The sequence below is a fragment of the Myotis yumanensis genome, unplaced genomic scaffold, assembly GCF_028538775.1.
Source record: "Myotis yumanensis isolate MYYU_CA2020_CCGP unplaced genomic scaffold, mMyoYum1.0.hap1 SCAF_2, whole genome shotgun sequence".
Lineage (NCBI taxonomy): Eukaryota > Metazoa > Chordata > Mammalia > Chiroptera > Vespertilionidae > Myotis > Myotis yumanensis.
The window spans coordinates 145,880,428-145,895,618 of NW_027223753.1; the positions used below are offsets into that span (position 1 = coordinate 145,880,428).

General features: G+C 38.9%; 1 protein-coding gene across 11 annotated transcripts in view; it reads left to right on the forward strand.

Annotated features, from left to right (window-relative positions):
• The window catches only part of BBX (BBX high mobility group box domain containing), a 291,018-nt gene that overhangs the window by 230,764 nt on the left and 45,063 nt on the right, over positions 1–15,191 (forward strand). For all 11 annotated transcript variants that reach the window (XM_070406138.1, XM_070406133.1, XM_070406134.1 and 8 more), the window contains one exon: positions 6,190–6,270. In XM_070406138.1, coding sequence (XP_070262239.1) covers positions 6,190–6,270 — 81 coding nt within the window. The remainder of the gene's footprint in view (positions 1–6,189; positions 6,271–15,191) is intronic.

Below are 15,191 nucleotides of genomic sequence, written 5' to 3' on the forward strand. Positions count from 1 at the left end.
GTAGCAAGTCAGTTTGTCCTTACTGCGCAGTGTATGCGTTCCTCCAAGCAGGAGGAGGTCCTCCCCACCCAGGGGAGAAAAGAACCTCTTCTGACTTGGACGTTGTGCAAGGAGACGTTTCCTTGCACAGATGTCTTCTCAGTAGCACTTGTCTCCTGAGGTCTTCATTATTTTGGCCATGGGATATATAGAAGATTTGAGGAAGCTTAACAAAATCGTTTTGGAAACTTATTAGTTGTAGTTTCAAGACATCATAATGGAGGAAGGCATTCATGATGGGAAAACAAAATGTTTCCCCTAAGATCAAAAGCAATATCCCCTCCCAACTCAGTATATTATTTTTCCTAGTTATATTTTGCCTAGTTTGATAATGTGAGCCTTTTAATTCCTAACTAAATTAAACAAGTTATAACATACCTCGTTATTGAGTAAACATTATATGTGATTATGTGAGAGAAGTACTTGATTCTCTCCAATATGTAACTTCTCTATAATTTTCCTCCACTGACCCAAGAAAACCCTAAGTAAGGTTCAATCTCTTAGCACCTTATGAGTTGACCTTTTTGTCAGCCTAATACTGTGCTGGTTTATTTAAAACTAAACAAGACTTAACTAGGTGAACTATGAGCATGTATATTGCAGAAATAGAATAGGCTGTAATTACTGTGATCATATCCCTAAAGCTCTTATAATTACTTCATAAAACACCCATCACCTTTGAGAAAACACAGAGACTCTAGTAATTCTTGTTTTAATTAGTCTTAGTAGAGGTTCTAAAACTTTAAATAACACCAGAGTCACCCTCAAGTCATTTTCATCACAGATTGCTGAGCCCCACCCCCAAAGTTTCTGACTTACTAAGTCTGGAGTAAGGCCTGACAATTTGCATTTCCAAAAAGTTTACTATCAGGAAATAAGAGTTTGAGACCATTGCTCTATAATTTAAAAATTTTACTAAAAGCTGTCTATTCGTCATTAGTAAGGCACTTCCTAGTATTTCTGGGACCTCTTAGGGAAAGGATGAAGTGAGGAAGGAATGGACGTGTAATAGAAAATTTCCCAGTGCGCCACTTTATACCCCCATCCCTTTTCATAGGGATTCTCACTCCTATTACGTATACTTTTAATTAAAAATTTTTTTATATAATTTAGAAATCAATTTACTGTTTTAAAGTGTTTAGCTATAATTTCATTTTAAGATCAGGCTTATAAAATTCTTAGAGACCATTCCTGTTAATTTAATTTGCAGTTGTCGGTAATCCAGGAAGAGATTAGCTAGATCTACTCTTGGCAATGAGTCATTTATTGTGCAACATCATTATCCTAGAAACACACCCTTTAAAAAAACTATAAGCCTTGGGCATTTCTTTAAATTGAAAATGTTTTTCTTTCATAATGAATCCTAAGTCTCTGCCTTGCAAGCTGAGAAGGACATTTTTTCTTATTAACCAAACCTGATAAGTTTTAATACTGAGGTTAACCTATACCAGTGATGGCGAACCTATGACACGCGTGTCAGAGGTGACACGCGAACTCATTTTTTTGGTTGATTTTTCTTTGTTAAATGGCATTTAAATATATAAAATAAATATCAAAAATATAAGTCTTTGTTTTACTATGGTTGCAAATATCAAAAAATTTCTATATGTGACACGGCACCAGAATTAAGTTAGGGTTTTTCAAAATGTTGACACGCCGAGCTCAAAACGTTCGCCATCACTGACCTATATGGAGCCATGAAACTGAGTGAAGAACATTTTTCTTGTAGGTTTAAATGAATGCTCACATTTAAAAGGAGAAAATATGTCTGCTCTGTAAGATCTAGAAAGAAATAATAGAGTATAGAACCTGCTTTCCCCCATGTCAGCCTGTCTCCCATTCCTTATTGACACTCAAATTCGCCTAGATTTAACCCAGCCCATGGGAAGAGCCATCACTGTTTCCAGGCCCCTATCATTAAGTTGGTTAGAATGAGTTTCCTAGCTGCATCTTTCATTGTTTACAGGTAAAGTAACACATCTGTCACTTTTTAGATCTCATTTACTGAAGACTAATGAGCAAATGTAAAGCCTGAAGGGAGCTCTTGTCTTCCATTATTTAACAAATCTGAAAGCCATGACCATATTCTCTGCTCTGTGGCTGACTCTTACACTTAGAGCATATCTTTGCATTGAAAAATTACATATTTATTTGGAAGACAAAGAGCTAACCTGGATGATTTAGACAAATAGATTTGAGTATTAAACTTAAAAGGTATTTTCTTTGCCAATATAAATACACCAAGTTTAAGTCATTATCAGAAGTGAATATATGCAATAGGTGCAAATTTCAGGCATTTGTTTTCATGATGAAATGCCCAGTGTGTTACAGAATATTGCATTTGAAAAAAACTCCATATACTCACACTGCAGCTATTCAGTGTGAAAATATTACATGTTTTATTGGAAGCATTAATATTTCTTTAGGGTATGGTAGACCAGTCATCTCACTTTGTTCATTTTTTCTTTGATTCAGTTATTTATTCAGTTATTGGTCATTTTCTCACAGGGTACAATGTTTATGGTACGCCTTGTAATTGCAGAAGACTTTCCACCATTACCTAATTGGCAATTTTTATCTTTACCACCTGTACTCCTATACCTCAGGCCAGCTAAAAGATTAGTAGATTAACATCCAGGGTGAGATTTTTCCTAGCACTTTTGCTGTGCCTCATGTACTATTACACCTAACCTTTTTATAAAAAAAAAATCAAAACATTACATAATAACCGGAGGAGAGACTACAGTGGAGTTAACAGATTGTCAAGCACCATTAATTCAAGGAAAATGAAAAGCAAAGCAGGAACATACTATGCAGTATGGCCCCCTAGTGTCCTCTACCCAGGAGTGTAGCAACATGCACTTCTACCACTAGCTGACCAACATGAAAAACATACATTAACTATATTGTTCTTACTTGAAAGGATATGTGTGTCTTAAATAGGAAAAAAACCACAAATAAAAAATGGGGGGGGGGGGGAGGGCGGGGGATGGGGAATGAAGTGGTATAACGTGTAACAAATGGTCATTGTACAAGCTATGCCTATAATTGAAACCCACAGAGTAGATGAGATTACGAAGAGAATCATGTGTAAGTAAAAAGAGGAGATCTTAAGACAAAACCCTGAGGGATCATTATAGCGGGGAGAGCCAGCAAAGGAGAACAACAACTGGTGGCCTGAGAGTAGGAGAACAAGCACCCTGCACTGATAGAAGTCCAGGGAGGAGTTCTCCAGAGAAGGCTCCAGCATTGGACATTAACATATATTTGCTTTTTCAGTCCCCACCCCAATTAATAAGCCAAAGATATTTTTAGAAAGCATAACTTGTCACTAAGACATTACATGAAAAATTTCTTTAAAAATATATTTTTATTGATTTCAGAGAGGAAGGGAGAGGGAGAGAGAGATAGAAACATCAATGATGAGAGAGGATCATTCATCGGCTGCCTCCTGCATGCCCCATACTAAGGATTGAGCCCACAACCCAGGCATGTGCCCTGACTGGGAATCAAACCGCAACCTCCTGGTTCATAGTTCAATGCTCAACCACTAAGCCACGCCAGCCGGGCTAAAAATTTTACTGTTACATAAATGTTGGACTAAAACACATTGATCCTTTCCACACATGCCCCTTTGGAAATCAGCTTTCCAGCAACTTGAAGTATTTAAAATACTTCCCTATACCTACACAATTTTCCTCTCAGGGACAATGAGGAAAATTGTTCTTGCTAAACCCAGGTGATTCCTTTTGAAAGGCAAGGAACCGTTCTCAAGCCCTGACTCAGACAGCTGAGCATAAACTCAGATGGCAGATAATACATCCATGCCCTCACTAGTTCTTCACTGAGCCTTGGTTGTGCCATGCACTGCTTTAGGCACAAGATATATGGTGGTGAACAAACACCTATAGAATCAGGGAGCATAAATCTACAAAAGCGACAGCAGAGGGAGCCAGTGGAAGAACTAGAAACAGTGTCATGGGCTATCCCTGCTGCTCTACCCAGCTTGTTATCCTTCAGCAGTTCTTGAGGGTGTCATATGGTTATGTGACAGATGTAATATTCTGCACTTTATTAAATTTAACAATAATCCTCTGACATTGCAGTTTTTAATTCTTTTCCAATTTCAGTTTATAACTAATTTTTGCAGTTGTACTAAAAGAGTTTATGTTTATTAGTGTTAATGATAGATCCTTATTACTAATATATGCACTACTTATTAAAAACATAATATGGGCTCAGCACTGTGCCAAACCCTTCACCAACATAAAATATAATCTTCACAACAGTAATATGAGGCAGGTATTATTTTTTCTGTTTTGAAGATGAGGTAAATGAGGCTCAAAGTCTTAATTATTTGCTTAACTCCACACAGCAAAAAGTTAATGAAGGCACATCTGTCTGACAAAAAAGTCATGTTCTTTCTATTATACTACCTTGGTTTAAGAGATGCATTCATGTTCAGTTCTTCCTTCAAGTTAGTGCAAATCGGTGATTATATTAATGTGTTTGTTTCTATTAGTCTGGCGATAAGGTGAGTAATTAAATTCAACTTGTCTAGAAAAAGTAGAAGTGGCATATATCAGAAAGTCCAGCTAAAGGAAATGTTCCAAACTTCAAAAAGATTGAGCCTCATAAATTGATCTTATAAAGAAAAATAAGTGATTATGATGAATAGGAAAGGACTCTGTGAAAAATGATAGTACCTAGGAAGAAAAAGTCCTTAAAACTTCTCAAACTAGGCCCTTGTAAATAGCCCAGGTAGCTTATTAAATATTTGCCTCTACAAAGGCCTCTTATGCTGCAGGTCTTTTAGGGAGAATTCCCGCCAGCAGCAAAGCACCCAGACCAGCAGTTCCTCAACCTGTGGGTCGCGACCCCTTTGGGGGTCGAATGACCCTTTCACAGGGGTCGCCTAAGACCATCGGAAAACACATATATAATTACATATTGTTTTAGTGATTAATCACTATGCTTTATTATGTTCAATTTGTAACAATGAAAATACATCCTGCATATCAGATATTTACATTAGGATTCATAACAGCAAAATTACAGTTATGAAGTAGCAACGAAAATAATTTTATGGTTGGGGGACACCACAACATGAGAAACTGTATTTAAGGGTCGCGGCATTAGGAAGGTTGAGAAACACTGACCTAGACTCTCTTGCAGCTGACAGCTCCATAGACTCCCCTGAGGGCGGGGCTAGGTCACCTATGGCAGGATTGCCTCCTAAAGGGAACTGAGCAATATCTCTGTCTTAAACAGAGAAAGAATTCAGAATCACAAAGATTACAAAAAGCCAGCTAGCTGCTGTAATGATGACAGAAGTTCTTCAGGGAAAGCACACTTTGTGAAGATGCTTACCATGTGTCCTTCTGAGTTCTCTACTGAGTTAGGGTAGAAATGGAAAATGAAATTTTCATAGAAAAGTGACAAAGGACAGTGCTGTTCATTGTTATCAATGCCTGGCTACTGTTTAGCCAAACTGGAAGGAGAGTATGCAGTCAGTGTAATATTGTGTGTATATGTGTGTGCTACAACATAGGTCCTTAATTGTACAACTTATTTAGATTTGTGGTCTTAATTGCAGGTTTGTGTGTACTTAGAACACAGTCTCAAAGGCAGAGCCAATGTTTTATATACAATTCTTAGCTCCCCAGCTTCTACCATACTGCTTAGGACATTTATATTGGACTCTCAAAAAAATATTTGACTTGGTATTCTTTCCTCAGAGCTCCCAAACATATTACTTTGCACAATTAACTAGTCACTTTGGTAATTACAAATTGGCTCTAAATAGCTCTTTTATATATGACCAGTTGATGAGTTGATACTTATCTAGAAATGGAAATGTATGTCTTCTTGTAAGGTTAGAATTAAATCTAAAGCCTGGAATATAAAAGATAATACTCTTGTCATTAAATAGCCACCATAGTCATGCCTGTTTTTTTGTTGCTGTTTTGGAGATTATTTACTAAAATTGGTTTGAAAATTATAATCCCAAGCATGCCACATTTAAAGTTATTTGGTACTTGGGAACAATGATGTTCTCATAAACTAAGGAAAGTTCCTGAATGTACGAATGGGAAGCAAGAATTCTGATATCACAATTAATATTCTTTATATGAATTGTTTTTAATATAGATTTCTTCCAACACTTCGCAGTTGGGTGGTGCCGAACCTGTAAGACGCTGTGGAAAGTCTGCACTCTTTCAACTAGCAGAGGCAAGTTTCTAAGAATATACCGAGATGAGCTATGCAGAGGCGGGAATTACAGAAATTAATCATATTCCTTTAACTGTACCATTTCACCTTTGCCCGTAAAGTGTATTGTATCTAATTTTCAACAATGAGAGGGTTAACCTTAAATTTAGAAAAAGAAAAAAAAAAAGACGTCTTGTTACTAAAAGTCATTAAGCATTGAAAAAGGTTACCCAGGGAAATTGCAAAATCCTTTTCACAGGTAGTAATATTTTAAAGTAAGGTCAGTTTTGTCTCTCTCATGAGTTAAATAAGTCCAGCTTGAACCCAGAAGAATGGTCCAGGCCCTTTTCCTCTTTGCGGATTCTCTTGTAACATCGGTAAATCCCTAGAATAGAATGCACTACTTTTAAACCAGGTGGTTGATGTTTTAATTTTTGTTGTTTTTAGAGAAGAACTCAAATGACACGTTCTAAGTCAGGTTTTATAACATCTGTCAGTTGTACATCTGATCTGACATGGATTTAAAATTCCTTTGGCAAAGTAAAAAATGTGTTTTTATAAACCCTATGAGGTGGGTGATGGGTTGGGGAGGACAATGCCAGGAGTTTTTAGAGTGGGCAGGAGAGGTGACTTTGCCAAGCTGTGACTGCTCTGCCTTAAGGGAACTCGTGGAAAAATGTTTTTAGGACACTATAGTAACAGTTCTTTCTTCTGGTGAGACAAATTAGGAGGTAAAAAAAAAATGGGTAACCAAAATCTCTTATAAACTTTTTTTCCTCTCATGTTTCTGACTTCCTTCCCATGAGTTCCTTCTGAGGTGTTTTGTTGTTGTTGTTTTTAGTGATATAGTTCTTTTACAAATCTTAAGTAGTTTGTTAATTTAATGGGATGGCCTGTCATTTTCCAAATTTCATGGCAGCTTATATCATAAAAATTTAGGAGTTTTAAATGTCTTAACATTAAGCTTTTAAAGTTTAGCCAGATCCAAATTAGAAATATAAAAATATAAAGGTCTGAAACAATAAAGAAGTATATAAACAGCAGAATAAACTAATCTATTGTTGTCTGACATTAAGCTGACCAGCTTCTGTGTGAGATAAACTCAGACCCAAATAAAGATCTGCAAATGACTAGAAAACTTAACAAAGACCACAGGGAATCCTTCCTTCCTATCTAATAATAGACAAACATAGTAATTGACCATACCTTCGCTACGCCTCCCATTGGCTAATCAGCGTAATATGCAAATTAACGCCAACAAAGATGGCAGTTAATTTGCATACGTAGGCTCCAAGCGGCAGAGGGAAGACTGAAGGCGAGCCAGAGCCGAGAAGACAGAAGACTGAAGGCGGCTCTGGCCAGAGGGAAGGCCCGGGTCCCAGGTGCCAGAGGAAAACCTGTGCCAGCAGCCAGGAGAAGGGAAGGTCTATTGCATGAATCTCTTCGTGCAACGGGCCTCTAGTGCTATATAATAAAAGGGTAATATGCAAATCGACCTAATGGCGGAGTGCGGCGAGAGCCTCTTCTCTGCGAGCCTCTTCTACCTTCACGGCAGTGTTAAGGATGTCCGACTGCTCCCCTCAGTCCTAAGCAGGCAGTCAGACATCTTCTGAGGGCTTCTGGACTGTGAAAGGGGGCAGGCCAGACTGAGGGACACCCCTCCTGAGTGCACGAATGTTGTACATCAGGCCTCTAGTAGTTTTAATAAAATAGAAGGATCTCTTACCCTTTGAGACAGCATGGAGAGACCTGGAGAGTGTTATGCTAAGCGAAATAAGCCAGTTAAAAAAGACAAGTATCACATGATCTCACTCATATGTGGAATCTAATGAACAAAATAAACTGATGAACGGAGTGGATCCAGAGACATGGAAGCATGGAACAGAGTGCGGAATCTCAGAGGGAAGGCTGAGGAGGATGGGTGGGTGGGAATAGATCAACCAAAGAACTTGTAAGCAAATATGTATAACCCATGGACACAGACAATAGGATGGTGTAGGCCTGGGGTGGGGGTGGAGATGGATTAGAAGAGGTCAGTGGGGGAGAGAGGGGACATATTTAATACTTTCAACAATAAAGATTAAAAAAAAAAGAAAGCAAAAGAAGTGGGTGAGTCAGTAGCAAAGTACTACTGCAGGTAGAACTTCAATAGTAAGGATCTTGCGTATAGTGTGCCTTTGGAGTTAGAGTTGTAAACAGGACTTTGTAAGCAGAGAGACTATGAGGCCATGAATTTTTCTAGTGTCTTTCAGACTATATAGACTGTTAAGACAGTTTATTTGAACGAAGTGATTATCACCTGGCTGGTGTTGCTCAGTGTTGAGCTTCGATCCTTGAACCAGGAGGTCACAGTTCATTTCCCAGTCAGGGCACATGCCAGGTTGTGGACTCCATCCCGAGTAGAGGGCTTGCAGGAGGCAGCTAATCAATGATTCTCTCTCATTAATGTTTCTATCTCTCTTCCTTCCTATCTCTGAAATAAAAACAAACAAACAAATAAATAAATAACAAAACCTGCTAAAAGAAGCGATTCTCTTGCTTGAATATTAGGAATGTGTTGCCCTCTCTTCAGTTGCTAGTTGTGTGTGTTACACATATATACAAACACATACGCATGGTTCTTATTTCTGTTTTTTAAATTTAAGTATAGAAAAAAGCAAAAATATTAATTTGAAAAGACATATGCACCCCTGAGTTCATTGCAGAACTATTTACAATAGCCAAGAATTGGAGGCAGCCTCAATGTCTATTCATAGATGAATGGATCTATATGGTTTTTAAAATATTAAACACTAAATTGTAAAACACGTAACTTTTATATTAATATGTCTTTATTAAACAGTTTTGTGTTAGAAAAGTGTGGACCTTTGAGGACCTTTGCTGTGGAGCTGGGCGTGCTAGAGAGATGAATTTTCTTTCTTTGGCATAAGTCATTTAAAAAAAGGATTCCCTATTAAATCAGAGCTCATTAAAAAAGAACACTCTCCTAATTTGTAGGGATGCATCCCAAATATGAAACAGATGCTATGGTCTAACAGATGTTTGAATGCTGGGATCATAATTTAAAGGGGTAAAACGACTGCAATGAGCCTATTCCAATTATAGCAAATCAACTTATACTCAGACTTAGTTTCTTATAACATCTGAGTAAAACTACATGCTTTTTATGAAACAGGGTCGCTAAAAAATAATTTACCAAGAAAATCTTCTAACATTATTTCTCCCACATGAATGTGATGCCATAATGCCAATAGACTGTGTTTTAGATAACATCCTGAAGCTTCCCAGTTTCTAATTAAACATAAATATGTGCACAATGGATTAATCAGCATCTCCAAATAATCACCAATAGAAATAGGCTTCCTCAATTTATTTTATTCCATGTGTACTGGGTGCTCATTTTTCTTGAACAAAACGTAATATTTCATTATGTTGGGTGCCTCTTTAAATAAGCATAACAGGATATTGAGGAGGATTTTTTCTTTTGGCCAGAATTAGTGGTATTGTCTGAAATCTGAAGGAACAGCTTTCAGTTATCTCATCCCAGAGCGAAAGCCTACAAGAGGCCACCTCCAATATAGGCCAGACCCTTCTCTTGGGATTTATAAAGAGATACTAATTCTGTCTCATATACTTACTGTGCAGAGGTTTTTCCTCTCTTCCCCTCCCTTAACCCAAGTCATCAGTGAGTGGGGACATATCATAGGCTAAGTCATCAGTGAGTGGGGAGATATCATAGGCTATCTAATCATCTAGAATACTTTGGCTTTTCTCCCTGACCATCAAACTGAAGGCAGCTCTAAGAGTACCCCTATTAAAGGTTGGGGGTGGTACCTACAAGAAGTGTCAAGAAGCAAGAAATGTTTTAGACATAGATTTACTGCTGTATCCTTCACCCATCTGAGCAGGCAAAAAAGAACTGGAGGAAGTTGGCAGCAGGGAGAGACTTGGAATGCCTGCTGCACTCCATTTTGGCATTGTAGAGATGTGTGAGTTCCCTGGGGTCTAGTGGACACATAGGAGGTAGTCCAGCTTGATCAGACAAGTGGCCATGGGACAGTCATGGGGAGGGGTTGGCAGAGAGCCAACCTGGCACAGTGGGGCAGGCTCCTGCACCAGGAAATACTCAGCAGAGACGGTTTTGCTCAGGACACTCTGATGAGCTCCCATAAGCAGGAGTGATCTTCAGCAGTTTCTATCCGTACTGCTGTCCTGGTACTAAAATACTTGCTATTGTTAGTGTAAAGACTGTGACCTACATCCCCTGAGTGCCTTGCAGCAATGCTGCCAGCATTTCTGATCCAGCAACTAGAGGGAACACAGCCTGCAGGACTCTGTCCCAGCCCTGAGACCACATCCCTTCTGACCAGTCAGCACCCCACCTATTAAATATTTTGCATATCATCCCTGTGCTTGGCATCCCCTGACAAGGTCATTCAGTCTTATGTAGAGTTAGCAGGAACAGACAATAAAGAGAGACATACCCATGGGCAGTTAGTTAGTTTTACCTCCACCATTTCTTCTTCTGTCCACTAAACCAGAATGTTTAGGCCTTATGAAGGAAGGTCTAGGAACCAGCCAGCCCAAGAACTAACCACTCACCCTTCCCCAGTTCCATTCCTGTGGGCTGTCATGGGAGGAGGAGTGAATGAGGAGAACTCCCTAAAATAGGGAGAAATGCTTACAAGAAATGTCTTCTCTTTGGTGAGAAGCAAGAAATATTATAGGCATATACTTATTGCTGGGCCCTATAGGCCCTCAAGCAGGCAGAAAGAAAATTGAAAAAGTTGACAGCAGATACAAAGAGACTTGGATCGGCCTACACTCTTAGTGTTGGCATTGTAAGCACCCCTGTCTATTTCCCTGGACCCTGGACCAAAAGATACGCTGGGGAAGGCCCTTCTTTGAGCATTTGATTGGCATTTTAAACTGGGTGAACTGTTAATAGCTGAAAGTGACCTGAAAATTCTGGGATCTGTTCCAGGTGTTTTTTAGGAATCTATTCCAACTGGGAAGAGAGATTTGGCATAGTGCTGCTGAGGTTAGGAAATTGAGAGAAATATAATGCTTTTATGTTTGAACCTCCATGAGGATCATACTGTTCAGTTAATCAGTTACTTAATTGGTGCAGTTCCTATAATGTATTGTGTTTCCTTTCATTTTGAAATTAATTAGGTCAGGTCATATAAAGATCTGCAAAGCAACACAGCACCTCCCCCTCTCCCCTGCCCTGATATCACTGTGAATCATAGTTGCTATAGTTGGAGGACACTTAGAGACATCTTTACCTGTACATTTTAGCAAAGAACATTTCTACACTTGGAAGATCTCTGGTACCAAATTGCCTAGTATACTAAGTGGGACAGTTTATTCATTCATTCTGAGGACTAATAATTATTGAAGGTCTGCTCCATGCCAATACAGTGAGGCTGCTGAAGCTTCCTGCATGGGGATATACAAGTATTGTTATTATGATGAGACAACTGTGAGCCTTCTTCTAAGTGGTGCAGGGATGCTTTGCCTCTAGATACAGTTTTGACGTTTTGGTGTGCCACTAGGGGCTGGAGCATAAGCCTAAAATCATTACTGTTTGTTTTACTTCTAATTTTTCTGAAATAATTTTATGTGTTATTTTAAATAGGTTATAAATTTTTTTATTCATACAGGTTTGCTTTTATTAGACTATAAATTTTAATAGCTGATTTTATGTGCAAGTTTTATTATCTAACCTAAGATAATAACTGACATTTATTATCTACTGTGTGCTAGGCGCTTTTCTAAGTACTTTATATGTACTCATTGAATTTTCACACCCATTCTCTGAGGGTAGGTACTGTTATCTTTCCTTTTCTACACATTAGGAAACAAAAGGGCAGAGAGTTTTTGTGTCTGGCCTAAAGTCACGGAGATAGGAGGTGTTAGGGCCTCTGTAGAAACCTAGATAGTCTGCCCCCACTGCCTGGGCTCTTCAACACTGGGCTATGCTGTCACCTTGTTTTAGATGAGTATAAAGGCTGTGCAAGCTGCTTGTTGGAGGAGTTTGCATATTATAGACGGCTCCATGGAAGACAGCTTACTCCTACACATGTGTGTACTGCCGAATAAGATGACAGATTGTTCAAGACTGCTGTCAAAAAATGGAGCTGATATTTCCTTTTTAAAAAGTGTCTGTACTCTTAAAACTGCCAAGATACCGCTTATACACTTAAATCAGTAAGTGCATATTGGTGAATTTGGAAGACACTGTGAGAGCTATAGGAAATTATGGTGTAGGAATCCTGCCCTCTAAGAACGTATTCTTCACTTGCAAAGAAATAAAATATAAAAGGTGAAGGGATAAAATTATAAATAGTGCAAGTAGTTTCATAGGGAACGATGCAATGAAAAGACAAAGCTCCATTTGAGTGAAGAGTGGTACACAGATGAATGAGTAAAACCAGGACAGGGAGAAATTAATATGAGCAGGAATGTTCTGGGGACCCAGCACAGGGAGAGAGCATGAAGATGGGTCTTGATGAAGGAGTTGTTGAGGAAGAGAGGTTGAAACTAGCAGCGAACTTGCTTTGTTTGGCTCATAACTTGTTGACCTTTATTATCATTTGTATTTGAGTTAGTGGCTAATATTTTAAAATTATAGGTTTTGAGTAAATAGAAATTTCTGATTTCTCATGAGAATTGAGAGATCTGGAAACACTGGGCTAAATAACCTTCCTACATTGGATCAGGTGTTCAAAACTAATAAGCTGCCTCCTTGCAGAGGTGTTTGCTGTGCAAATGTGACCATCCTCTCCTTTCCCTACTGAGCCCTGACTTTGGGGCTAAAAGTCATTGGTAGCATCCACTTTCACTTGTTCACCTTCCTCTTTTGTACCTGACAGCTGTGCCCAGTAGAGATTGTGACTTGTGCATAATTAAATGGAGAGATGGGGAGAGATAGCAAAGAGATAAAGGCAGGAAAGTGTGAGATCGGTGGGTGGCAAGTAAATCAGACTGGTAGGAGTGGAGGAGATTTGGGCAGGGGAAGGCAGAGTGCAGCTGCAAGTCAGAATTGAGAGGGTGTTTAGTGTGAAGCAAAGACATTTCTATGTGAACCTAATGAGGAGCCATTGAAGATTTGGGGCAAAGGTATGCAGTGATATAAGCACCACTTGGAGAGATACTTGACAGAGTGTGTGGAATGGAGTAGATAACCTCTGGGAAATCCAGGTGTGAAGAAGACAGGAAGCTGGAGAGGGGGAGCTGGCAGTGGGAACAGGAGGCAGAAACAGACATCAGGGGAGTTGCACGGGACTCAGTTGGATGACTGCGTTGATGTGAGAGGCAAAGCAAAAGGAGTGCCGAAGGTGACTGCACTTCACAGCCTGAGTGTGGGGGGATAGAATGGCTTCCCAGACTTTTGACCCTGACCTGTTGGGGGAGCCTGGGTGTTTGTGGGTGAACAGTCCAATAGTACAAAAGAAGAAGAGAAAAAAGATGCTGAGGTGGAGAGGGATAGCTGGAAAAATCCATTACTAAAAACGTCAACAAGAGAGCGATTGCCAGCAGGGTAAGTGGCTGAGTTTGGAAAGCAGAGATAAATGTTCCCCTGAGCACAGGAGAAAGGTAAAAGTGGTCACCACAGCACTGCTGTGTCTGGCCCAGGGTACCTACTGTGTTGTACTTTCTTCTTTACCCCAATTTATGAAACTAGTTATGTGTTGAGGTGGAGTTGGAGAAGGAGGATGCTGGATCTCTCCAAATACACTCCTTGTGTATAAAAAAGAAAGATTATAGATCTGCTGGGAAAAAGGGAATTGGAAAAGTTGTCCTTCATCCTGTTTAATAAGAAGGATGGAGACATTTTCAGAGGCCTCAACTCCTTGGCTTTACTTATATTCTAACTTGCAGAAGCCAGTTATAATTGAAAACAAATTACATACAGGTTTATTCTAGTATCCGTAAAAATTAAATCTTATGGAAAATTATGGCTTACTTTAAGAAAAGCTGAATTATGATAAAATTACAGAAATTATATACTGTACTGATAAAAGTAGGAAATCCCATCCCTCCAGGCATAGTAGCATTCCCCACCATTACCAGGTATAGGTGGTGTTAGACTGAGGGGTGACTTCAAGTTTTGTGTTGTGTCCTCATATATTATGGATGTGCATTATCCCTCCGATCCTGTTGTAACTCCTGAAGCTCAGAACCTCGATATGTGGCTTCCTGCCTCCGCTTCACCTACCCTGTCATCACACAGCTGAATTCTAATACTTATTTGAGGGGGCTTTTTATCTAAAGTGAGTGTTTTTTCCCCCATGTTTTTATGCAGAGATGCGAGTCATTTTTAGAAAACTCCTAAAACTGTGCATTTCATACCCAGGTTGCACCAGCTTATTTTTGGAGGAACTAGAATACAGGAATGCACCTAATGACTTCTGTTAGTAGATGCATTTAGAGTTTTCAGGAATGGTATTGTTTCTGAAGAAATAGTGGGTAAAGAGAAACATTTAAACCACCATTTCTCCTGGCCCAATTATTCCAGCAAACCAAATAATAAACTATTTCACATGCCCAGATTTTAGAGTTGGAAGACACTTAGACCACTAGTCTGTGACCAGTTAGTTACCTTTTATAATAAAGAAAATTATTATTATTATTTTTTAGCAGCAGTGCTATTCTTTATTCCTTGAAACCATCAGCTCGTGTATTTTTATGGCAAAAACAGTCTGGTTTTATTTAATTATAGGAGAAATGCACTTGTTGGAAAACACTGCTAAAAGCCATCGTTGGGTTATGTCTACATGTTTGGCAGGTAATAAGCTAGTGCGAAATGATTGTAAGCATACCTTGGCTGCAAAACATTTGTTTTGAAATTGAAACTCCCTGATTAGTGTCAGTGAGTCTGTTTTCACACTGCCTTTTTTTTTTTTTTTTTAAGTCTAGCTGGTTCCTGTATAATA